The 23,545-nt window shown below is 44.6% G+C and overlaps 1 protein-coding gene and 1 long non-coding RNA gene across 20 annotated transcripts in view; one reads left to right on the top strand and one right to left on the bottom strand.

The window, feature by feature from the left end:
- Nucleotides 1–23,545, top strand: part of RERE (arginine-glutamic acid dipeptide repeats) — a 351,307-nt gene that overhangs the window by 179,670 nt on the left and 148,092 nt on the right. For 18 of the 19 annotated variants that reach the window (XM_079986730.1, XM_079986735.1, XM_079986734.1 and 15 more), the window contains 3 exons: nucleotides 10,940–11,045; nucleotides 11,955–12,051; nucleotides 17,396–17,500. In XM_079986730.1, coding sequence (XP_079842856.1) covers nucleotides 10,940–11,045; nucleotides 11,955–12,051; nucleotides 17,396–17,500 — 308 coding nt within the window. Of the gene's footprint in view, nucleotides 1–10,939; nucleotides 11,046–11,954; nucleotides 12,052–17,395; nucleotides 17,501–21,166; nucleotides 21,330–23,545 lie in introns of those variants that run through there. The other variant, XM_079986736.1, reaches the window with a different exon arrangement.
- LOC307222267 lies at nucleotides 15,160–20,983 on the bottom strand. Its single transcript, XR_013841700.1, has 2 exons — nucleotides 20,261–20,983; nucleotides 15,160–15,939 (listed from the first exon to the last, which is right to left on the bottom strand). It is a non-coding gene; the product is annotated as an uncharacterized lncRNA (long non-coding RNA).

Here is a 23,545-nt window from a genome sequence, read left to right as displayed (position 1 = left end):
GCTGGGAAACCGTTTCTCTGGAGTTTCTCTTTAATTGTGCATGAAGAGTGAATTATGAAGTTTAGCAGTGAAACTTAAAGGAGTTTAAAGCAAATGGAAAGGAGCGTCTGAAGGAGCGTCTCCACCCCCATCGTTCTGCCTGGACACTGAGGTCCAGTGCCAAGGGCCTTCTGGCGGTTCCCTCGCTGCGAGGAGCCAAGTTACAGGGAATCAGGCAGAGGGCCTTCTCAGTGGTGGCAACCGCCCTGTGGAATGCCATCCCATCAGATGTCAAAGAGAGAAACAACTACCAGACTTTTAGAAGACATCTGAAGGCAGCCTTGTTTAGGGAAGCTTTTAATGTTAAATGGACTATTGTATATTAATATATTTTTGGAAGCCACTCAGAGTGGCTGGAGAAACCCAGCCAGATGGGCGGGGTATAAATAATAAATTGTTGTTGTTGTTGATGATGATGATGATGTTGTTCGTAGTAGTAGTATTATTATGGCATGTGTATATGTATATGTGTGTGCATATATGTATATGTATATGTATATGTATATGTATATGTATATATTGAAGGGGAGAAAGTTTTTCTCTCATCATACTAGAACTGGGGTCGGTGGGTGTCGGGCATCATCCAGTTCAACTGTTGGTCAAAGGATTCCTAACAGACAAAGGCAGGGGTCAGCAAACCTTTTCAGCATGGGGCTGGTCCACTGTCCCTCAGACCTTGTGGGGGGGCAGACTATATTTGGGGGGGGGGAAATGAACGAATTCCCACAAATAACCCAGAGATGCATTTTTAATAAAAGCACACATTCTACTCATGTAAAAACACCAGGCAGGCCCCACAAATAACCCAGAGATGCATTTTAAATAAAAGGACACATTCTACTCATGTAAGAACACGCTGATTCCTGGACCGTCCATGGGCTGGATTCACCACTCCCACCCAAAATTGGTGTGATCTTACCTGAAATCAGTGCCTCCTGGCAGGGCAGACAGCAGTGGCAGAGTGGGCGGCAGTGGCAGGTAGTGGTGATGGGAGTGGCGGCGGCACGGCAAAGCAACACTTCCTGTTTCTCCTCAAGCAGCGAAATGGGATGCACCACCCCTGTTTAGTTGCCCCTAGTGCATAGATCAAATAGTTATCTATTCTCCAAAGCTGACTGGAAGGAGACAAGAATAGAGCAGTAAACTGGCCAGAAGTGCAGTGGGTGGCAGCCTCTGTTGAGTGTATTTGAACTCATAAGAAACATCCTTATAGCTGGTCAGACCATTGGTCCATCTAGCTCAGGTTTGTCCGACTGGCCTCAGCTCTCCAGGTTTTCAGATGGGGGAATATTCCCAGCCCTACATGGAGATGCTGTGAATTGAACCTAGGTCCTTTAGCATGCAAAGCAGATGCTCTTGCCATTGAACTACCCTTTCCAACAGGGATCATTCATTTATGTCAAGGATATATTCTCAGTTCTGTGTCACAGTTTGGGAACTACTGGTCTGCCCTGAGAGGAGCAGTGGTCTAGCACCAAAACAAAGATGTGTAAGACTGAAATAAGGTTTAAGGAACACAATCTCTGCCCCTTACCCTTGTAGCATGCCACCTATAAGCAAAAAAGAGAGGCTGCTAGCAATGAATGCTTCTGCTTGGCTTATCTGACATCAGGTGTTACAGAGTGAAATTCAAAGAACATAAAGAAAGAAACAGAGCGGAAAGATGCCTCAGTGGGATTAATTGAGAGATAGTAAGCAGTGGCCTGTGACCTTTTGTGAAATGGTTTATGATAGTGTTTATTATTTTTTTCTGGGAGCGCGCGCGCACACACACACACACACACACACACACATACACACACACTTTCCCGTGATGAAGGTAAAATACTTTCTTTGCAATATAAAAATAACAGTGCACTTTAGAAAGAAGTATATATCCCCACCCTGTTTCTCTGAGCACAGAGGTGTTCTGAATTTTCAGTTCAGCGAAGCCGAAAAGGAACATATAGGGAAATAAATTGCTCTTGTTTTAAGCAAACTGGAAGACTGCTTCTGTTTGCTTTTGGCATCGCGCCTTCTGCCTTTGCAGGTCTGAGCTTTGTTGCATGCAACATTGTGTGGCTCTGAATTCATTTCTAAAAACATTTCTGTTTCTGAAAACAGCCCCTCTATACCCCATCCCCCCAAATCCTTCCATGCACAGTCAAATATCTGGCAGGCTTGGATAATAGTTTAGAGTTGACTGTACCCATTTAGTGTCTTTACTCTCTGTCTTACCAGATTGTCCCAGAGTGAGCCGGGGATAGCTGGTGGTGAGAAGATAACTTTTATCCTTTCCTGTGTATTGAATAAACATATTATTTCAAAATCGTTTTGAAATAGTGCTCTAAGATGCTTTGTTAGTTTTTCCAAAAAAGCAATCTTCTACAGTCTACCCCACTAGGCCTCCAGAGTTAATTTAGTGGCTGTTTTCCAATATTATCCTAATAGATTTCTAGCTGCAGACATGAAAAGGATTAGTAGGCTCTTAAACAGTAAATTTTTACAGCCATCTATAAACAGATTTGGTAGTGGCTCTGAATTCTTACCTTAGGACGGGGACTCTTGTTCAGTGGAGGCTGGCTCATTAGAGCAAATGAGACACTGCCCTACCAGCCTCATTCTGCCCTTAGCTTGCCCAGCCCCCCGCCTGACAATTACCGTATTTTTCGCTCTATAAGACGCACCAGACCACAAGACGCACCTAGTTTTTGGAAGAGGAAAACAAGAAAAAAAATATTCTGAATCTCAGAAGCCAGAACAGCAAGAGGGATCGCTGCGCAGTGAAAACAGCAATCCCTCTCGCTGTTCTGGCTTCTGTGATAGTTGCGCAGCCTGCATTCGCTCCATAAGACGCACACACATTTCCCCTTACTTTTTAGGAGGGAAAAAGTGAGTCTTGTAGAGCAAAAAATAAGGTACTTTAGTCTAATCAATGGGTACCTCTGGCTATCAGCTTCCTCCTCCTCTTAATTCTTTTGTGTTGTTTCTGAGGAAATAAACAAGGAGTGGGATGGTGTCAAAATGGAATGAGTCGATTTTGCCAGTCATTGGCTCTGGCACCACCTACTGTTGGCCTCCCTGTTTTCCAACCCACCAGTCCCAATAGGTGCCAGCTACCACTACCGTACATTGATGCCTCTTTCTAATGTTTTGTATGTAAAACTTTTTTTAAAAAAAAAAAAACCCGCACAAAATGTAAAATAAACAAAACTACTTCTTCCAACACTAGGTTTTTGGGCATAGGATGTCTTCTTGATGAGCATCTTTCGAAAGGAGCAGCACCTAGAGGTCTCATTTTGATCTGGCTCCTCCTTTACTGTCACAGCATATAGCTTCTTCTCATCTAGGTTCCTTGCGACGGCCAAGGTTATCCTTGACCCATTCCTGAGTAGAAATGTCAAGGCCTGGAGGAAAAACCAGAGATATTCAGGAAGATACAGGTTGCTTCCCCACCCATATTGTAAAAATACAGTGGTGCCCCGCAAGACGAATGCCTCGCAAGACGGAAAACTCGCTAGATGAAAGAGTTTTCCGTTTTGGAGGTGCTTCGCAAAACGAATTTCCTATGGGCTTGCTTTGCAAGACGAAAATGTTTTGCGAGTTCCTGCGGGGCTTTTTTCCTTTCCCCCCCTTTTTCTAAGCCGCTTATCCGCTAAGCCGCTAAAAGCCGCTAAACCGCTAATAGCGCTAATCCGCTAAGCCGTCAATGGGCTTGCTTCACAAGACGAAAAAACCGCTAGACAAAAAGACTCGCGGAACGGATTCTTTTCGTCTTGCGAGGCACCACTGTAAAAATGGGAGAAAATCTTTCTCCCCCTCTAAGCTGAGCCTTGCCTTTCTGTCTTCTCCAGTGGTGAGTTGCTTTTCCTTCAAATTCTAACAAGTTGAGCGCCTTCCCACCCCCACCCTGGGTCTCCAGATTGTTTACTTTGCCAGCATGTATAAATTGTCAATAGCTTAAAACCTTAAGAATGATTCTGAGATTTCACCTGTTTTATTCCAGCTGTCGACAGGAGAATCACAGTTGCACACATAAAAAAATGGGACACTCCACATACAGAGTGCAAAAATACTGGACTTTGGAAGGCAAAGAGAACACTTTCCTTACATTTGAAAGAATTGACAAACGGGGCTGTGAATTAATTTCCAGGTTCACGAGTTGATGGGAACAACACAAGCCACTACCCAGCTTTGTCATTCAGCTTGCAGAGGATGGGAGGCGTGAAAGATTTTTCTTTCTGCACTGTAAAGAATAACAAATGTGAAAAGCAAGACATTTTTGGCATATGTATGTTGCAGGGGGTGAGGAGGGGGGAATCCTATATTGTTGTGTCAATAAATTATTCTTTCTCCTGCAAAGATCACAGAAATGGGACTTTTCTGTACTGGAAGGCACAGTATTGGATACCCCGAGCTGCTTATTCCCTGGCTCAGCTCACACTCCGCTGAATACACTGATCGATTATCTGCGGCTTAACCAAGCCTTCTCATTTCCTGCCTTCCATTACTGCGCTCAATCAAGCTGGCGGTTCTTTGAGGGCTGGCTTGTGCACAGAGATAAGCCATCGTGGCCTGTTTCTATTAGAAAAGCTCTTGTAGATGGAACAGTCATTAGATAACACTAACAGGTTTAAAGGTTGCAGTCTTTGTGTTGGTTTAGGTTAAGAGGACAGGAGCCGAAAGAGGTAGCTTGGCTGCCTTTGAGAGTTGTTCGGTTGGAGGTGCTGCACAGAGCATGTCACACTGACATGCGCAGGGAAATTTAGAGTTCTGGGGTGCAGTCCATGCTTTCTAGCAGGAATCTGGGGGAGGGATGATTGCTACAACTGCTCCCATGGGGGCACCCCACCCCATCCCTCCCCTCTGGCTTTAAGATAAGTCATCAAGGCTTTGCTCCAGATGCCATTTTTAAAAAAAAAAAAAAAGAAGCGTGATTCAGTCTCCCAACAGGAGCTAAGGCCCATTGGTTGTGGCCAGGTCCATATCTTAGTGTTTCAGCCCCTTCCTTTGCATGTAAAAGGTCCCACTTCAACCCATAGCATCTCCAGTTCAAAGGCTCAAGCACCTGACGATCAGAAGGACCCTAAGCCCAAGATCCCTGAAAACCACCAGCCAGCCAGTCCAAGTAGTACAGAAGTCAAAGCAAGTATTAATGCAGCTTCCTTTGTTCCTGTGCTGGGGCAGCAAGTTTGGGCTTTGACTCTCTCATTTTTGCTGAACTACAGTTCCCATCACCCCGGACTATTGGTCATGCTTGCTGGGGGTGATGGGATTAGCAATATCAGGAGGACCAAAGGTTCCTCACACCTTTTGTGTGTGGAAGCTGGTGGCCATCTTCTCTGACTTACATAGCCCCATGGAAGCCCACTTGCTGGAGTAAGAAAGAGCTACAGATGGCAGTCTGGTTCTACATACAGCAGCATTAATGGGGTGAAATTAAGCCATCGTCCCCCTTTTCAGCAACCAGTGGAAATCTTGGTTGATGTGTGTGGTGGGGGAAAGTAGGGGGAGAGTTGCCTTGCAGTGAGATTGGAGTCCATCACCTTCTTATTTATTTATTTGCAGTATTTACAGCCTGCTCTTCACTGAATATTTTCAATCCCTGAGTGGGGAACAAAAACAGGGAAAACTATAATATACAAAAAATAAATAAAGAAAAAAAGACAGAATCCTATAAGCAGGCCCAGTAAGCCACAACATTAACAATTCTCTTATAAAAGAAAATAGCAATATTGTAAAACATAACATAGTGTAAGACGCCGGTATTTTTAGTAAGATTTGGTTTCTACAAACGGAGAGAGAGAGATACTGTTGCTGTGCTAGAGCAACATTCTCAGCCTGATTTCCATGGTTAAGCCTTTTAAATTAATTGGACACAAAAGAAGCAATCACCAGGACATGATACCTTAAAGGGGCGCTGTGATTTGCAAGAGAAATGCTTCTCTGATATCAGCCGAGAGCAGATTGTGGCAAATTTAGCGCGTCAGCACATTTTTCAGTTGCATCATCTGTCGGGGGATTTAAATGTAACTGGTTATTTTGCGCTTCTGTTGTAAACAGCAAAGGAGGTTTTCTAAGTGCTGCCTTTCTAAGTGTGGGTGTAAAAAAATAAAATAAAACACAAAAGCACAACCTCCTGCCATGTTGGTGCGGAGGATGATGTAAAGCGCCAAAGGCAGCGAGTCAGCACAGTGGAACAAACGCTGACCCCTCTGTTTTTTGAGGCTTGGGGTCTATAAATTTGAAGCCGCTATAAATGGTAGATTGTTAGGTCAAACGCTTTCCCTCCGTGCTTGTTCTGCAGAGAGGTTCGAACATCCTGCAGAATGAAATGTTGGAGGAGACGGAACTACTTTGCTTGTTGTTGTTGTTGTTGTTGTTGTTGTTGTTGTTGTTGCACAGGTTGTCACAGGCAGGCAAACTCAGTCCAGCACTTCCTATAACTTTGAGAGGTCCCTCTCTTCCACTTACCTTGTTGGTTTTTCAAGGAGAGGAGCCCTGATGAAGCCATAATGGGCTATATGTCCCCCAAAGTGACCTCTAAATAATGTTTATTTTTTTAAAAAATCACATCAGATTATTCATTTTCTAAAGCTGTCAGAGCAGTGTTTTCCCTTGATAATACACAGTAAGGAAGAAAAGTTAATAGGGGAGACAAGGCAGTATTTAAGGCAGCGCGAGCGCTGTGATTCAACAGCAGTGCGGAAAAGGCACAGGATATTATTAAGGGATACAGAATGCAGATTCCTGAAAATCCTGGCTTTCATTTTGAAAAGAAAAAGTCCCTTCCTAGGCCTTATGGCTTCAAAAAGATGCTTGAAAATGTGTGAGTGTGATGCCTTCTGTAATCTCCAGAAAGCAGAAAGGATGCTAAGTAAGACAGTGTTCCTCATTTAAATTGCAGCTGTTTATGGTAATCATTTGTTCTTTCCCTGTATTTGGTACCCTAAAAATGTCCTAGTTCAGCTCACCATAGCTAAAGTGTGTGTCTTCAAATGACAGATGGTGGTAGATTTTGGGGGTTGCAGTTTGTTCGTGTCTTTCCGCAACAGTACATTCTGTCACCCATCTTTCCATCTTGATACGGATGAGCTGAGATAAACGGAAAGTGGAAGCACAAGTTGCAGGCCCACTAAATGCAGAGGCTGGGATGCTACAAATGAACAAAAAGCCCCAGCAGAAGGAGAGCAAGCAGTGAGCCTGTGGGATAAAGCCCTGCAGGTAGATGAGCATCAGTAGGTATTGTCCAGGGCACACAGAGATTCAGCTGGCTCTGCCGCAGGCGCTCAGAGGGAAGCCAAATACTCTGGCTTCTGATTTGATAAAAGCACAGCCAAAATGAATATTGTGTGGGTTATACGTGCTTGAAAGAAAAGGGCACTCTCCTTCCCCTTCTCCCCAGGCTGTAGTTCCAATCATATTCCAGATCCCTGAACTCCAGCTGTTTCTGTCTTGATTCGGCTGCCAGCTTCTCTTTTGTTTCAGGTAATGATGTAAGGAAATGAGATGGGCACACTGAGAGGAGGCAGGTGGGCAAGCAGTCAGAACTGGGCCTTACATCAAACAGGGGTTTTGCTTGGAGAGGGGTAACAGCACTTTTCCTTTTTCCTTTTCCCCAAAATTGCCAGCAAGGGCCCATGTGTTTTGAAATCTATTGTATTCATGTTCACAGATGTTTGCATACAAACATTGTAGGTAGAGATTCGCAAATACTGAAACTGCAACCCAGGGATATTGCTAGTGGATAACTTGTGGTTGTGGGGTCCCAGGTATTTCATGCTGGACCCTGAATCACCTGCCCAGCCACCTCTTTTAATGTTTTCATTTGTTTACAGCGGGTGTAGGGAATCTTTGGTTCTCCAGATGTTGCTGAATTACAACTCGCATGATTCCTGGCCGTGGGCTATGCTTGATAGAACTCATAGGAATTTTTGTTCACCAACGTCTGGAGGGCCAAAAGTTCCTCATATCTGGTTTACATAACTCCTGGGCATGTTGCAGAACATGGTGTCCCAGGCACCTGCCATCTTTGTTTCTTCAGCGACCTAAATTTTGGATCTATACATATAAATGAGCACACACAATTTTTGTGTCATGGGCCTTTGTGGGTCTTGAGTCTGTGAGTGTTGTGGCAGCAACATGAAAGTCTTTTTGACCAGTGTTGTACCTATCTAGCTCAGTATTGTCTACACTGAATTTCAGATGGGGTCCTCTTCCTCCAGCTGTACTCAGAGATTCTGAGGGCCTTCTGCATACAAAGCCAGATGCTCTACCATTGTCCTGTGGCCCGTCTCACTTTAGGCTCTCTTGTAAGATCCAGTGTAGCGCAATAGCCTATTCTGGACAGGGTTGCACTCCTCCTGAAGGCACTGTTATGTAGTTTAAATGTTGTGCTGGTTATCACTAGAGGCCCAAGTGGCTTTGGTGGCAGGAGTACCCATGAGTTGGCAATTGCCAGGTCATACTATTAAAGTATTGCCGGCTGCCCGTGGTTGTAGATTGTGTTCAGGATGCTTAAGTTTAAAGTGCTTAACAGCTTGGGCACCAAATATCTGCAAATAACTACTTGTCTCCTATACAGCTGCCTATGCCTTGGGATCTGCAGATGAGTCTCTGTGCAGAGGCTCTACGAATGGCCTGAGGGTTGCATTCTGGGGGACTCAGGTTTGCAACTGAATATAGTGGAACCTCAGTTTTCAAACATAATCTGTTCCGGAAGACCATTCGACTTCCGAAATGTTTGAAAACCGAGGAGAAATGGGTGGTTGGCAAAATCCATTGAGAAAAAAGAAAACCACGCAGTGGAAGCCATTCGACTTCTGAGGAACATTCAAAAATGGAAGCAATTACTTCCGGGTTTTCGGTGTTTAGCTTCCGAAATGTTCAGCTTCTGAGACGCTCGAAAACTGAGGTTCCACTGTACAGGGTTGCATTCGGTTGGCCATGCCCATTTATTTCAACTCCCAAGTTGGACTAAGATTGGAGGCAACCTTGAATTTGGGAACTTTCGGCATACAGAGCACATGCCCAGCCGCTGATTCAGCTGTGGCTGGTCCATTGGGCGCTACCTCACCAACCTCAGTCTGCTTCCAGCCAGCCCTCATCTGCCTGTCTTCTTTCTTACAAGGCTGCCTGTTTCCTTCTCTGGAGTCTCTGGTGTTTCCCTCCTCCAGCAGGGAGTGGGAGACAAAAGTAGAACTAGCTGCCCCCACCTGTCCTTGCCTCTGGCTCCACCTATCATTGGGCTCCCTGTCTTGCACCCCGCACAAGCCACCACTGCACTGATCTGTAGTCCCTCCCACTTAATGTGATTGTTGGTCCATCCACTCCCAGCCTATTTTCATTGACACTGGCTCTGCAGCCTATCAGGCAAAGCTTTTCCCCAGCAGGGCTAGTTGAGATCCTTTTAAACAGAGGGATTGAAGCCTTCTGCCTGCAGAGCAGGTGTTCTGCCACTGAGCTACAGTCCCTCCCAAGCGCTCTGCTTTGACTGCAGTTATCTTCATGTTTGCTTAAACCTTTGAAGTGCTGATTTATTTCTCAAGCTCGTGCAGCAAACGTTTTTTTCCTTTTCTTTTTTTGCGGTTTGAACTGCTTTTAAAGGACAGGATACCAGGTACATGTGCTTCAGCCACGCTCTAGGAGTCTTACTTGACACAATGCTGCCACTGGCTGGATGTTTTGTGGTATTGCACATGGAGTTTTATCTAAGTCATTGGTTCTCAAAATCAGACCCCCCCCCCCCAAAGGATCACTTGAAAATTGGCTGAGTGTCTTGGCAAACTACTTAATTATCTTTCTACCTGTTATACTAATTGTAACATGCTGTGTTAGAGGCTGTTTGATTCTTATTTCTTATATGCTGCATTTTACTAAATTTAAATTGAAACACAATAAAATACAATAGAAGAAATAGAGGAAGCAATAAAAATACAATCAAAAATCTACACGAATATTTAAAGTGATGGATTTGCCATTACCTCTCTTCAACCACAAATCCAGAGAAATGCAACAGACTACCTGAATGCAAGTTGCAGACCATTGTCCGCGGACAACAGTTTGGGAATCCCGATTAAGGCTTGAGCCACAAAAATGAATGTTACTTTTGTACACTGGGCAGTTTCTACACGTAGACTCTATTGTCCATCTGGGGAGATTGCAAAGGGCAGCAGGAGGTTCCCCATCCCTACTTAACTTCACTACGGTGCTTTATGTTTCCTTTTACATATTCTAGAGCAATAGAAAGGTGTGATTTAATTTGTTAAATCTCAGGATGCCCCAGGACTCTCTTGATTTGGTTTGGTTTTGTAGGTGGGGAGTAGTCCTCAGTGTTAACCCAATGAAGAATCTTTAGTGTAAAACTCTCCAAGATGATAATTGAAGCCAGTGATAGCAACAAGGCACCTTTGCACAGAACTAGAAAATGTCTGAAGTGAAATGGTTACTTGGTATTTTGATGCTGGCTTTTAAAACATTCATGCAGAAATATCTGAATTTGGAATGTTTTTCACATTCTTCCTTTGCATGACAAGGAAGTTATTTCCCAGGGCGAGAGTTCCTGGACCAAATGAAGCTTAAGTGAAGGTGCCAACTGTGTAGGCAAGGTTAGAAAGCTGCTGCTTTTTTGGTACAAGCCCCTAATGTAATGTCAGGTGTGTGTATAAATGTTCCCTGCTTATGAGAGTAGTCTTCTGAAGTCTTGATTGTCTGAGAAGCCACTTTCCCCTTAAGTGGGGAGATGCTGTTTAGGCATCAATTCTAGCACCTTTTGACTTCTGATTTCTCTGTACTGATGGGGAAGACAACCTCATTTCCTTGCAATTTGTTTCTGCTCCTTTGTGCGTCTGCTTAGGGAGTGTGTTGGCTGGCTAACCCAAAGCCCTTGCCCATAACTTTGTTCTTTGTTGCTCCTTTTCAGAGCAAACGGGACCACCTTCTCATGAATGTCAAATGGTACTACCGCCAGTCTGAAGTTCCAGATTCTGTGTACCAGCATTTAGTTCAGGACCGACATAACGAAAATGGTAAGCTGAGCTCCAGACGTGGTTAGCATCCCTTGCTGCCAGTGATGCTTTTTTCTGTCTGTCTGTTCATTATAGCAGCATTCTGCCATTCCTTTGGAAAGCCCAGACCGGCTTATGTTGGGCTTCTCAGACTGTCTTCCACATGGACAGTGATCATGTTGAGACCTACTTAGCTTTAGCAATCTAGGAGAATCACTGTGCTTTCGGACCATTGTCTGAGACATGAGGAGGCAGGCAAGAGGAGACGCCTTGGATTGAGACAGATGTCCTTATTGACTCCAAAAACTCTCCCTCTACCCTGCTGCCCTATTCCCTTCATGCTATTTCTCACCACATGAGGGCTAGAAATGTATACTTTCAGAAGAAAAGGAATTGCCAGTGTGGTGCCCTATGGTCACCAGAAGGTGAGGGTGGCTATTTTCTTCTCAGTTAAGAAGTCAGTGGAGATGAAGGCAGAAGTTGGAAGAATGGCACTTGTTCCCACTTCCTCTTTCAGCTCTATGGACTTTTCAAGGCTCAGACTAATTCTGTTGGATCCGATTTCCCCACCAGATTCCTTGGAAGAGTGAAATATGCATGCATGTGGTCCCCCCCCCCCGCCCCCAGTGTCTTGTGGGTGGAGGGGAGTAACCATCAGTGTCCATAGCACTTGCTCAGAAATCCAGTTGTGCCTATGGGCCTAAAAGGGTGATCAGCCTCTTTTGAGGGGGATTCCTTTGCAGGTGGGGGATGTGGGAAAATTCTTGACTTCTGAGCTATGCCCGCCCCCTCAAAATGCGTGCTTTACATCTCAATATGTTTCTGTGTCTCTAAACTTCTGCTTTGGTTGCCTTTGCTCCTGGGAGTGAGTGGCTGATGTCGATATTTTTGAGGCATTACAGTTGAACTTGTGTGATTTTCTTTCCACAGATTCTGGGCGTGAGCTGGTTATTACCGACCCAGTGATCAAGAACAGAGAGCTTTTCATTTCGGACTATGTTGACACCTATCATGCTGCTGCCCTCAGGTAAGCTGTCAAGAGTCCATTGCAGAGAAGACTTTGTAACAAGCTCCAGAAAGGCCAAGAATGTTAACCAGGAGAATGTTCTGAATTTTTTTCCATCTATTTTTTTAAAAAAAATGTTTTCATTGCAGATATTGCTAGTCTCCTGATGAAATCTTCCTCCCCCCCCCCCTTGCCCACATCTAATAATTTTTGTTATCTATGGTAGTTTAGACAGTGACTTAAAGATTTTGCATTTGGAGTCTGACTAACAGAGCAATCCTATCCAAGTAAGTCCTATTGAATTCAATTGAGCTTACTCCCTGGTAAGTGTGGTTCAGATTGCAGCCAAAGTGAATGGAACTAGGGTCTCACTGAAATAAATGGGTCAAGTTAGTCACAACTTGGTTACTATTGCAGTCAGTGAGATCTGCTTACAGATAGGTAGCCGTGTTGGTCTGCCGTAGTTGAAACAAAATTTAAAAATTCCATTCAGTAGCATCTTAGAGACCAGCTAAGTTTGTTATTGGTATGAGTTTTCGTGTGCATGCACACTGCTTCAGATACCTGAAGTACCAGGTATCTGAAGAAGTGTGCATGCACACGAAAGCTCATACCAATAACAAACTTAGTTGGTCTCTAAGGTGCTACTGAGTGAGATCTGAGTCACTATTAACTTGATCCATTTATTTCAGTGGATTTAGCCCTCTAATTTTTGTTCTCTCCTCCCATCGCGTGTTCTTGCTTATGTCCTTGGTTTTATTTGATTTTTTTTGTTTGATTGTTTTGACTGTGTACTGCTTGGGTTGCATGGTGTTGAAAAACAAATTGCTATATTTGGATAGGCCCACAGCACTGGTTCCTCTTTGCTTTTCTGCATTCTACTGAGGTGTGAAGGGAAACTAAGAGAAGCTAGCTGTGCACCTGACTTGTGCATAGGTCAGTTTTATGGATATTTGCCAACTTTATGTGTCTGATCCTGCAAACCTTTTTCCCACATGCGTACATGCATCTTGATCATCTGTGTTGGGAATACTCACGTCTGACATAGTTGTTGAGAGTTACATGGAAAACTACGGCAATATCTTGGCCAATGCCAAAAGTGCACTTCCCTTATTTGCAGTATTTTTATTTGGAATTTGATTGCGTCCCATGCCCCAAGATTGATAGATGTGTGGGCCTGATCTGTATTATTGAGTCTTGTGGAGTAAACTTGGAAAGAAGCTAACGTGAAGGAATTGCAGGGCCAGAGTTTTGTTCCTTTTCTATGAGGAATGATCTCGCATAGGAGATTTCAAAACTTGAACACCTCCTGACCTGGAGAAGAAGCCGGAGCCAAATTTATACCTGTCCATAGCAAAAGTGAAGGTTGCACTTGCTGCCATCTTTCTGAACTTCTGCCGTTTATCTTGCCTATTCTTTTTCTCTATCAGCCTCCTGCAACCAACCATCCAGCCTGAGTAAGCCCCCAAAAAGTTTGAGACTTTTTTATTTTTTAAAAAGATGGTCTGTCTGGGCAAGTAGTCCTTGGGAGTATACTTGGAAATTCCCAATCAAAGCAAGTATTGTATAAAACTGTGGGTCTAGAAAACTCACTTGTTTGGCAGTGATGATCATATTAAAGCATGATGTAGCAAAAGGTTTGTCATTTGCCCCCAGAGCCATGAGGACTTGGAACTCACTTTTTTTCAAGAGAAGAGAGAAAGAGAAAGATGAAAGTTCCTTGGGCTTTCAACAATAGCCAGACAGCCACTCCGATGCTGCTGACCCATGCCTTGTGTGGTCTGTCTTTCCCTTCATCCCTGCCCTGGTCTCTCCTCCTTTCCCCCCTTTGTTGGTTTAACAAGTAAAGACCTAACCATTCATCTTTGGGGAATAAGTCAATGCTTGTGGTGAATTCAAATGAAAATGCTGTTGGCATCATGCATCTCATTTTCAGGCATGCAGGAAGAGCACATGGATATTGTCAAAACGTGAACTGAATGATCTCCCTGCTGATAATGCTCAGATGGTGTTTTAAGTAAAGCCATCTGGAGACATTTTCCCTGTTCAAAGCCACTTTGCTGAAGCTGCTTCCTTCAAGTCAAGTCAGCTGTAACCTCTGCTGTAGGGGAGGGAAACAGACCTTTTGATTTGACTTATTACAGAGCTGTTGTTTTCTAAGATAAACCTGGCAAATTCCGCTCACTCGCTGTAATCTTCTCCAGAATACCAGAGTGCTTTTTATATCTCAAGGAAGCTGACTTTTTAGTCTGAAATTGGCATGCTTAGAGGAGAGCGCAAGCTAATGTGAGCTGAGCTGGATTGATGGTGCCGGGCTTGAAAATTTAATTGTCGGCTCATATGCTCAGGAAGGGGTTTGTATGTGTGTAATTTTCCCTAAGGATCTTTCACAGCAGTCCTCTTGTGTTGTCATTGGCTCTTATTCTTGCAAAGTTACAGGGAAGATTATCAGGAGGGTGATAACAGTGGGAGGAAAATCTTTTTAATTTATTTGCGCTGAGTGTTCTGCAAGGGTGATGATCTTCAGTCAACACCCGTGACCCTCCTCTGGGACATCTAACCACATCATCTGATTTTAGCCACATGGTGACTAGGGAAAGAGCATTTTGGTTTGTGGTGCCCTCCTCAGTCAGGCTCACCTGGTGCCAACATGGTTGCCATATTGGTGCCAGACCTTTCTATTTACTCAGGCATTTCAGCGTGTACAGTGGTACCTCGGGTTACAGACGCTTCAGGTTACGTGATTTCGGCTTGCGCACTGCGCCAAACCCGGAAGTACTGGAACGGGTTACTTCTGGGTTTCGGCACTCATACATGTGCAGAAGCGCCAAATCGCGATCCGCACATGCACAGACGCGGCGCTGCAGGTTGCGAATGCTGCGGGTTGCGAACTTGCCTCCCGCACGGATCACATTCGCAACCCGAGGTTCCATTGTAATATAAGTTGCCTTGATGATGCTTTAATCCATTCTGCTGCATTTAATGGCTTTGTTTTAATAGCTGCTGCTTTTGTTTTATGGGTATTTCTGTTGGGGTTTGTGTATTTACTGTTGTTTGTTGTTTATGCTGCCTTGTGAATTTTAACTGAAAGGTAGCAGAAACATTCTCTAAATGAATGAATGCTGTAAGTAGAGATTTCACCTGCCTTTCTTTATTGAGAAATTTTGGGAGCCTCATTTTAAAAAAGAAAAGAAAAGTCCTGTTGGATCTGATGAAAGGTCCATGAATTCCAGTATCTTCTTTCCCACAATGGCTAGTGAGGTGCCTCCTGGGAAGCCCTCAAGCAGGGCATCTCCTGCTATTGCTCCCCAGCATCTGGCATTCAGTGTCACACCACTCCCGAACCTGGAAGTCGCTTTTGCCATCATGGCTCCACTGAAATGAATGGAGACTTAATGTGGCCTTCCAGAGCAAAGCCCTATTGAAATGAATAGGTATTACACAGCTGCAGTACTCAGGTGTGGCTGCACTCGTTTGCCATAGTACAGTTGCATGGTCAGTCTTCAAGAAAAAAAAGTCATAACACATTATCTGTATGTGTGGTGCTTTATCAAGAAGAATGTGTCTGCCTTTGCAGCCTCTCTTATTCTGTCCCCCTGGTCCCTGCATGGCAGGGCAGGGGAGCCTCTTAGCCTGCCAGAGGTTTCATTTCAGCTCACAAGGCCATTTTTCCTAAATCATGCCTACATGTCAACCAGGTGATGTTACTTCAGTGGGCAGTCTTGCTTGGTTTGGCTAAGCTAGGGGAACTGGCATGCCCTGCCAAACACTGCAGAGAACAGGACTGCACCCCCGTTCATCACCATGATGCCAGATGATTGGCAGGTGGGTGGCTATGCTCTTCCTCAGTCTTTTTTGCCTGTTGCTGATGGAAGAAACCCCAGTTGAAGAACTTGAAGGCAGCTGGTTCTATGGGACAAAAGAATGTAGCTTAGGTTACACCATTACCCACCCATTCATCTTCCTGATATCCTGCTGAGAGGAGCTTATCATCTAAATCTAAATTTAGCCGGGGCAAGAGAAATGAGAGGCATGAATAGTAAGGGATTAATGTGAGCAAATGTGGTTAATGTACGATGTGTGGGGGTGAGAGAGAGAGCACTTAAGGGCTTTTAAGCCAACAGCTGAAAGTGAACTGGGATTTAGTGGTGGTGTTCTTGGAGGGGGCTCCTAAGCGAAAAGTGCAAGGAAGGAGAATGGGCAGAATCTTCTCCCTTCTTCCAAATCCTTGGGGACACTGCTTTCCCAGGCATGAGGCTGAATAAATAACAAATCTGATAAGAACAAAAGATGAGCCTGCTGGATCAGGCCAGTGGCCCATCTACTCTAGCATCCCATTCTCACAGTGGCCAACCAGAGGTCTTCAAGCAGGACCTGAGCTCAGCCGCTGATCTCCACTTTCCCTGTGGTTTTCAGCAGCTATATCCAGAAGCATCTCTGCCTTTGACTGTGGAGGTAGAACATAGTCATCATCACTAGTAGACATTGATAGCTGGAAGTAAGCTCATTGATCATTTGACAGTATCTGATATTGGTACAATAGCTGATGTTCCTGTATAGTGTTTCAGTGGCTTCAGCCACATTTTGTCTTTTTTATTTTTAGAGTTCTGTATTTGGTTTACCTAGGGTCTCCTCATTTAATGTGCAGATTCCAAGTTCTGCTCTTACTTTGTTTGTTTGTTTTTAATGCTTTTCCACATCCTTGGACACAAATGACCATTAGGAACTGATCTTCAGTTGAACAGGCTTGAATAGCTCCTCTTGAATTTGGAAGGCTCACAGTGACCTATGTTTGAGAACTGTTTCTGTAGGGCCGGAAAGGGGAATTTGTGGCCCTCCAGTTCTTGCTGGACTACAAATCCATCCCTGACCATTGACCATGATGACTGGGATTGATGGGAATTGTAGTCCCAACAACATCTAGAGAAGGACCACATGTTCTCCACTCCTGTTGTAGAGTCCTACCATGAGGACTAGAAACCTAATAAAATATATCATGATATTCTTTTATTTTAAGCATCTCTGAGAATCAAGGCAAATGGTCTCAGTAACTCCAGACAAACCTCCCCAGTATCATACTTGCTAAGATAAAGTATTTTAAGAAGGAAAATATGTTCAATCCTGGTTTCCCACAATTGTTTTCACTTAATATGGGATTATATTCAGCTTGTTCAATACGTCAGAAGAGGCATGTGGTCGTGCATTTCTTTAACTATGTTCAGTGGTAACAGCACCAGAGGAGGAAAAAGCAGGCCAGTTGCATTTATCAATACCAACAAGAGGTCTTGGTTTTTCCTTTAATTATATAAGCTGTCATCCATGTAGAGAACCTGATCTAATGCCCCTTTTTCTCTCTGTCTTGCAGGGGAAAGTGTAATATCTCCCATTTCTCTGACATATTTGCTGCTAGAGAATTTAAAGCCCGGGTGGATTCCTTTTTCTACATTCTGGGCTACAATCCAGAGACAAGGTGAGTTGTTTGCCTTCCATCTACTAAGAATTGGTAGCATATGCTTTTCTGTAGGGCTATACAAGGTCTCTTACTGAGGTTGAGGATACAGGAGAGGCTGTCCTCTCCTGTTTAGTACTTTGCTACCCTCCCAGAGGCATGGTGAGCGCTCTGCTTTTTACCTTAATAGGTATAATTCTGCATATTTTTAAAATGTTGTGCTTTACTGATACAGTACTTAGCCCATTCATTCACATGCTCTGGGTTTATTTTTCCCATTATAAAGAGACATTTGTTCACCAGGGGCTTCTAGCTAACACTGGAATCACATTTGGCCTTGGTTTATAAGGCACTTACCTGGTGTTGACTACTCTGGTAGCAGGTTTTTTGCTATCCTGTTGTCTTTGATCCTTTAATTTGGAGATGCCTTTGGCATGCAAGCCATGTGCTCTCTTACTGACCAGTGGCCACACACCCACATTCAGGTTCCATTATTGATCTTTTGGGTCTCTCTCCCCTACCCCATTCCATTGATTTATGATCCAGCTATGGATCCAAAACTGCAGTGAGATGTCTGGATTCCAGTTCAGTCTCTTGAGCTTCTTAACTGGGTGAGCATCTGCTAATTGCTGCTCAATAGTATATTTCTGAATATTTCTAACAGAGCCTTCTCAGTCTTCAAGGCATTGATATGTGTGTGTTTGTGATCCTGCGATGTAAACTCAGAACTGATTCAGGCGTTTGTTTTGACAGTGCTGGTGTTGCCAAGTCCCACCCTGGGTGGCTGCAATAATGGCTAGGATTGGGTCAGCAGGACTGTGTGGTTTATGTATTGGTGCCATCAATCTTTTAAAAGGTGCCACATTGACGATCCAGCCAGTTGAATCTGTATATTCTGTAAAAAAATAAATCCTGTATATTCTTGGGAGGCTCAACTGTTCAGATAGCCTGTGGTGGCAGTCGTGATACAGAATGAACTTTTATATCGGCCCCTCAGTGGGTGTCCTTTAGTGTACAGCTCTCCTTTGACCTCCGTTCCACATTTGTAAAGTGGAAACTTGCACATTGAATTATTGAGCTGATTCCAAGTGATTGATTCTTGTGGCTGATACATTGGCTTGCATGCATGCAGAGATTGTCTTCAAGCTCCTCTTCAGGCAGAGCTTCTGAAGCTGGAGCTTCTGTAGTTGTAGAGTCTCATGTGAATGCTCATGTGAGTGCTAAGTTTGTATGTGGGTTTTCTTTGGTGTTTTGCTAGAACCTCACGAGAGATCTCAGCATGTTGCAAATCTAGCTGTCTCCTCCTCTCCCCAAAGCAGCCAGATTCTTTATGTTGTACTAAAATTCCTGCCAGGGTGCAGACAGGAAGCCTGTACTATAATAATGGACTAGATTTTTTGCTAAAAAGGAAAGTGTCTGCGCACGCACGCACACCTAAAAATCCCTCCTTGCCTGAGTAGAGGTGTTATTGATGAGCTCGCTGCTCTCCCAAGAGACCCCACAACATAAAATGGAAGCAAGTTTGAGTCTTGTATATATCTTTGCTTTAACATAAAACCTGCTGAGCAGAGTTTGTTAAGGGAGGGGGAACATCAGGGCTGCTGTATTACTCACCCTCTCATTCTCGGTGATTTGTGCCTTTTGGAAGACTTGCTGGTGGTTGTGCCATTTCTGAGACGAAAATCTGTGCAACAGATGATGGCAAATGGCTCCTTTTCATAAAGCAGGAGCGCATGTCTCCTGTTGGAGGAGTCAGAGTCAATTCTCCTCTGCATATATATATATATGTGTGTGTGTGTGTGTGTGTGTGTGTGTGTGTCGAGAGAGAAAGAGCACAATTTTAAATCTAAAACCAACTTAAAACAATAGCAACAGTACAAAAACCAACTGGGCTAAAGCATTTAGGAGGTGTGATGAAAGAGGAGTGTCCTTAGCAGATACCGAAAAGACAATAGAGATGACCTCTGTCTGATATGCAATGGAAGGGAGTTTGAAAGGATAGGTGTCACCACACAAAAGGCCCGACTCCAGTGTCATGCAGGATGGACCTCCTGATAGGATGGTATCTGCAGTGTGATGATATTAACGAGCTGCCCATTAAGAGTCTCATGCTCTACCAACTGAGGTGTGTTGTACTAATCTAGTCTTGTTCTTACAGTAACAAGCAAAACTTTGGGCGGGGTGCAGAAAGGCATAACAAGGAGCACCTCTTTTTTCTGAGAGGTGCTACTTGTAGACCCATTGAAATTAATGTGCATAATTTAGTTATGCCCATTCCTTCCTATGGGTCTACTCTGATTAACATTGGATATCACCTGGAGCAACAGATGGTATTATTTTATTGTTTTCTACTGAATTATTACAGAATTTATTACTTTAATGTTGCATGTGTTTGATTTCATTGGATGCTGCATGCCATCTTGGGGAAAATGCAGTACTTTTTAAAGCCAGCTAGCAAATTGATTGATTGATTGATTGATTGATTGATCAACAAACAAATAAATGGGAGGAGGCTGGCCCTTTTCTCCCTCCCTCCCACTGTGCCTTCTGCTTCCTCAGATTTTGGCTCTGGCTTAAACTAGCACAGCTCACCTCTGGAATTTGCACTTCTAGGCTGGATCTGGGCACAACCATCCACACTCCTGTCCTGGCCCTGACGTAGCCCAGACTCAGTTTGACTGTGGGGGTGTCAACAGGCTCGTCTTATGATCAGAGCAAATATTTTAGCAGCTAGCAGCTGCACCATCCAGAAACTGAGGTGGCTTGGAAGAGGCTGCCTACCTAGAAAGGGAGCAAATCGGTATCACTTTTGAGATCAGCTGAGGCATGGAGCTCCAAGGATTGGAATTAGGGCCGGTGGTGTTTGTGTATGGGTGGTGTCATTAATCAGGACCCTAATTTTGAACGAAGCAGAATATTTTCATCAGTCACTTGCTGTTGCAGCCCACATTCTATCACATTTCAGTGCGACCAAGAAATTTGAATCAAGGCCCTTTGAAAGAATTGATGGGGATAGTGACTTGAACATAGAAATAATGGCCTGAGGACTGTGTGTGTGTGTGTGTGTATACACACACACACACAAAAATGCTTTGGAGAAATGCACGTAATTAAACGTCAGCTTCTTCTGAGGGTTCTGCGTATTGTTATTCGTGCTGTAAAATATTGCAAAAGTGGCTTTGTCTCCAAGGGGTTGCACACGGATGCCACAGTTTTACTTTAAAATTACCCTTTTGTTTTAATTCTATTAGGCGGTCTCTTTTTTTAAAAAAATGCTGCTGTAGAAATTGGACCCAAAGCCCCCCTGTTAACCCCCCCATCCCTCTCGGCATTCATTCCAACTTATAGGCGCAGCAGCATAGAGGCAAACGGCAAATGGAAAAAATGCTGGCATTGGAACTGCCTGGTTTCTCCTGCGTGTTGCTAGTCTCAGATTCCCTCGCGGAGGCCCCTCTTCCCTGCACACTAGCTTGCTAGGGCGAAGCTGAAGCTGCTGTGGCGACGGCAGCCCGCCGTGCCTGTTGGCTGGGCTTTATTTACGGAAACGGCAGGGTCTGAGATTGATTGCGTCATGTGGACGAGGGAGGGGGGGTCACAGCACATGCTCAGTGCTGTCAGTCTGAGGGCGAAGTTTCTGCGTTCTGCGTGCAGGCTTAGGTCATAGCACAAGCTCAGTGGAAGCTCGCTCAGGTCTATCTGAGACTGCATGGGCCTCCATTTTGAGGAGTTAGAGTAGGGAAAGCCAGGCAGACTTTTCTGTTCTTTTTTCCTTTCCTTTTTTTGGAGTGGCAAGGTCAGGGGAAACAGCTGCACCCACCAGAGCCATGGATGATCCTCTCGGCCCCTTCAGGTAGGCTGACAGCACTCTGGCCTTGCCTCCTCGGGAGTGATGCAGGGTTTTTCCTTTTTCCTTTTTGCCTGCTGTCACAGTGCTCTCGGCAATTTCCCCCTCTCTGGCGGAGTCCTTACTTGCCTGAATTATTGCATGATCTCTTGTAGACGCAGCTGTCTCCGTTCATTGAAATGCATGGAAATCGGTGCTCAGGAGTGCATGTTCTTTTCTTTGGGGGGGGGGGAGAGAAGATCAAATGTAGAAGCCATGCAAACCTGTCTTCTTTACCCCATCTCTCTCCTCCTCCTCCTCCTCCTTCTGCAGTTGCAAATTGCACTTGTAATCTCTCTCTCTCTCTCTCTCTCTCTCTCTCTCTCTCTCTCTCTGCTAGTTGCGATATCAGAGCCAGCCTGTGCTGCTTTTGCCTGTGGCGCCTGCAGGGAAATATTTGGGCCTCTCAGAGGCAGTGCTGGGGAAGGGTTCAGGGCGGAGGAGGAGGAGGGGTCATAGATCCGTAGCCATTGGCTGCTTTGGAGGAGGGACGGGACTTGCTTTGACAGCCAGTCTTGCTTGTTTTGGCAGGCAGGTGACGAGAGCAAGAGACCCTCCTCCTAGCTGCCCATAAGCAACTCTGCTTCCTAAAAGAAAAAGAAAAAAACCCCAAACATGGTGGCTTTGCTGTTAAGGCTGGGTGCCTTAGAAATGTCTGCTCAGGGTGGGCAACTCAAGGAATTAAGGCCACATAACCATGAACTTGGGCAAGGCAGCGGTGGGCTACCATGGCCGTTGCGTTTTCAGTCCTTGGAGAGCTTTTTCCAGGTTGACTTCTTGGATGACTTTTTGACTTGCAGATGATTCCAAAAGAATACTATGGTGGTGTGTGGGTATAACAGATTTGTGCGGGCTTTGGACACTCCTGCCCCCCAGCTGAGGCTGGGCCCTAGAAAGCCCCCCCCCCCAATGCACACACATGCACACACAAACACACGCGCGCGCACACACACTGCAGGCAAAGTTGGAAGTGGATGGCGCTTGTTTTGTCATTCCCGACTGCATCATTTGGAAGAAGACATGGCAGGCTTTTAAAGAACCCAGGGGGCTCTGCAGGCCACAAACTGAAAACCACTGAAGTGGCCTGTTGAAATGAATATTGTAAATAAAGGAATCTGTGCCACATCCCTGCATTGCCGTAGAGATTGCTGAAGCAAGTCCAGTACATGTGATGTTAAAGGGTTAAAAGGGTCTTGTCTGCTATTGAATAACTACAACTAAGGATTTATGTTCTGGTGGGTCTTTGGCAAGGGCCTCCTCTGATCTCAGTGAAGTATGCAATTTTGTTAATTTATGTGTTGGGAACAGGCCAGGAGGATTCAATGGGAAGTTGACAGTTGGCTTTGATGGCTGTTCATTTTCCTCCTGCTCTCTAGTCAGGAGCATCTTCTTTGAAGGGACAGACCTGGCCTGTTATGGGCAGAACTGTATGTTTTCTGGGTGAGTATGGGACCTTGCCGCTGAAAAACCATACAAGTTGGTAGGTCTCTCAAGAACTTACCATGGCAATATATGTATAGGGGCAGCACCCACTGAAAGTTGGTAAGGAAAACTAGTGGACCTTCAGCTTGTCTGGACTTGGGTCTTGGGTTGAGCAGTGTCTTGCTTGACCATCTTCAGTCACTACCTCTCTGTACTGTTGCAACTCTGCATTCCCACATACTTTGCCTCAATGCTCCTCTGTCACCACTTTATTCCACATACTGCAAATTATTTTAATACAGTTTTGAACCACAGTAGCAGAGTGAAGTGTGCAATGTACTCAAATACCTGCTTAGCATTGCTGGGGGTACTAATTTGGCTTTCCTTAGCTCAGAATATTGAATTTTGTTTAGCAGGGCACATGCAGACTATTACAGACTGTGCAGGAGATCATACTAAGAATTCCCACTTTCCGATGCCCCTGTTACCCCCAGTCCATGTTGTGTTTCGATATGGCTCCATGGCAGCATAATCCTAAGATTGTCCTTCCACTGAGCCATTCTGTCAGGTCACTCTGTACCTTCTCACTGTCATTTGCATGCTTTCAAACCCATTCCTGTTCTGTGTGGGCAATTTTTGGTATTAGTAAAGCAGAATGTTGGAGTGATTTGGTGCCTGGGCATAATCTGTAGGCACCCTTGTTGAAATTAGGTGGGAGCAGGAACCTTGTGTGTGCCATTTTGAATTCCACAGAGAAAGGT

The sequence above is a fragment of the Podarcis cretensis genome, assembly GCF_951804945.1.
Source record: "Podarcis cretensis genome assembly, chromosome: 8".
Classification (NCBI taxonomy): Eukaryota; Metazoa; Chordata; class Lepidosauria; order Squamata; family Lacertidae; genus Podarcis; species Podarcis cretensis.
The sequence above is the reverse complement of the archived record's forward strand: the minus strand, read 5'-3'. Positions and strand labels throughout refer to the sequence as shown.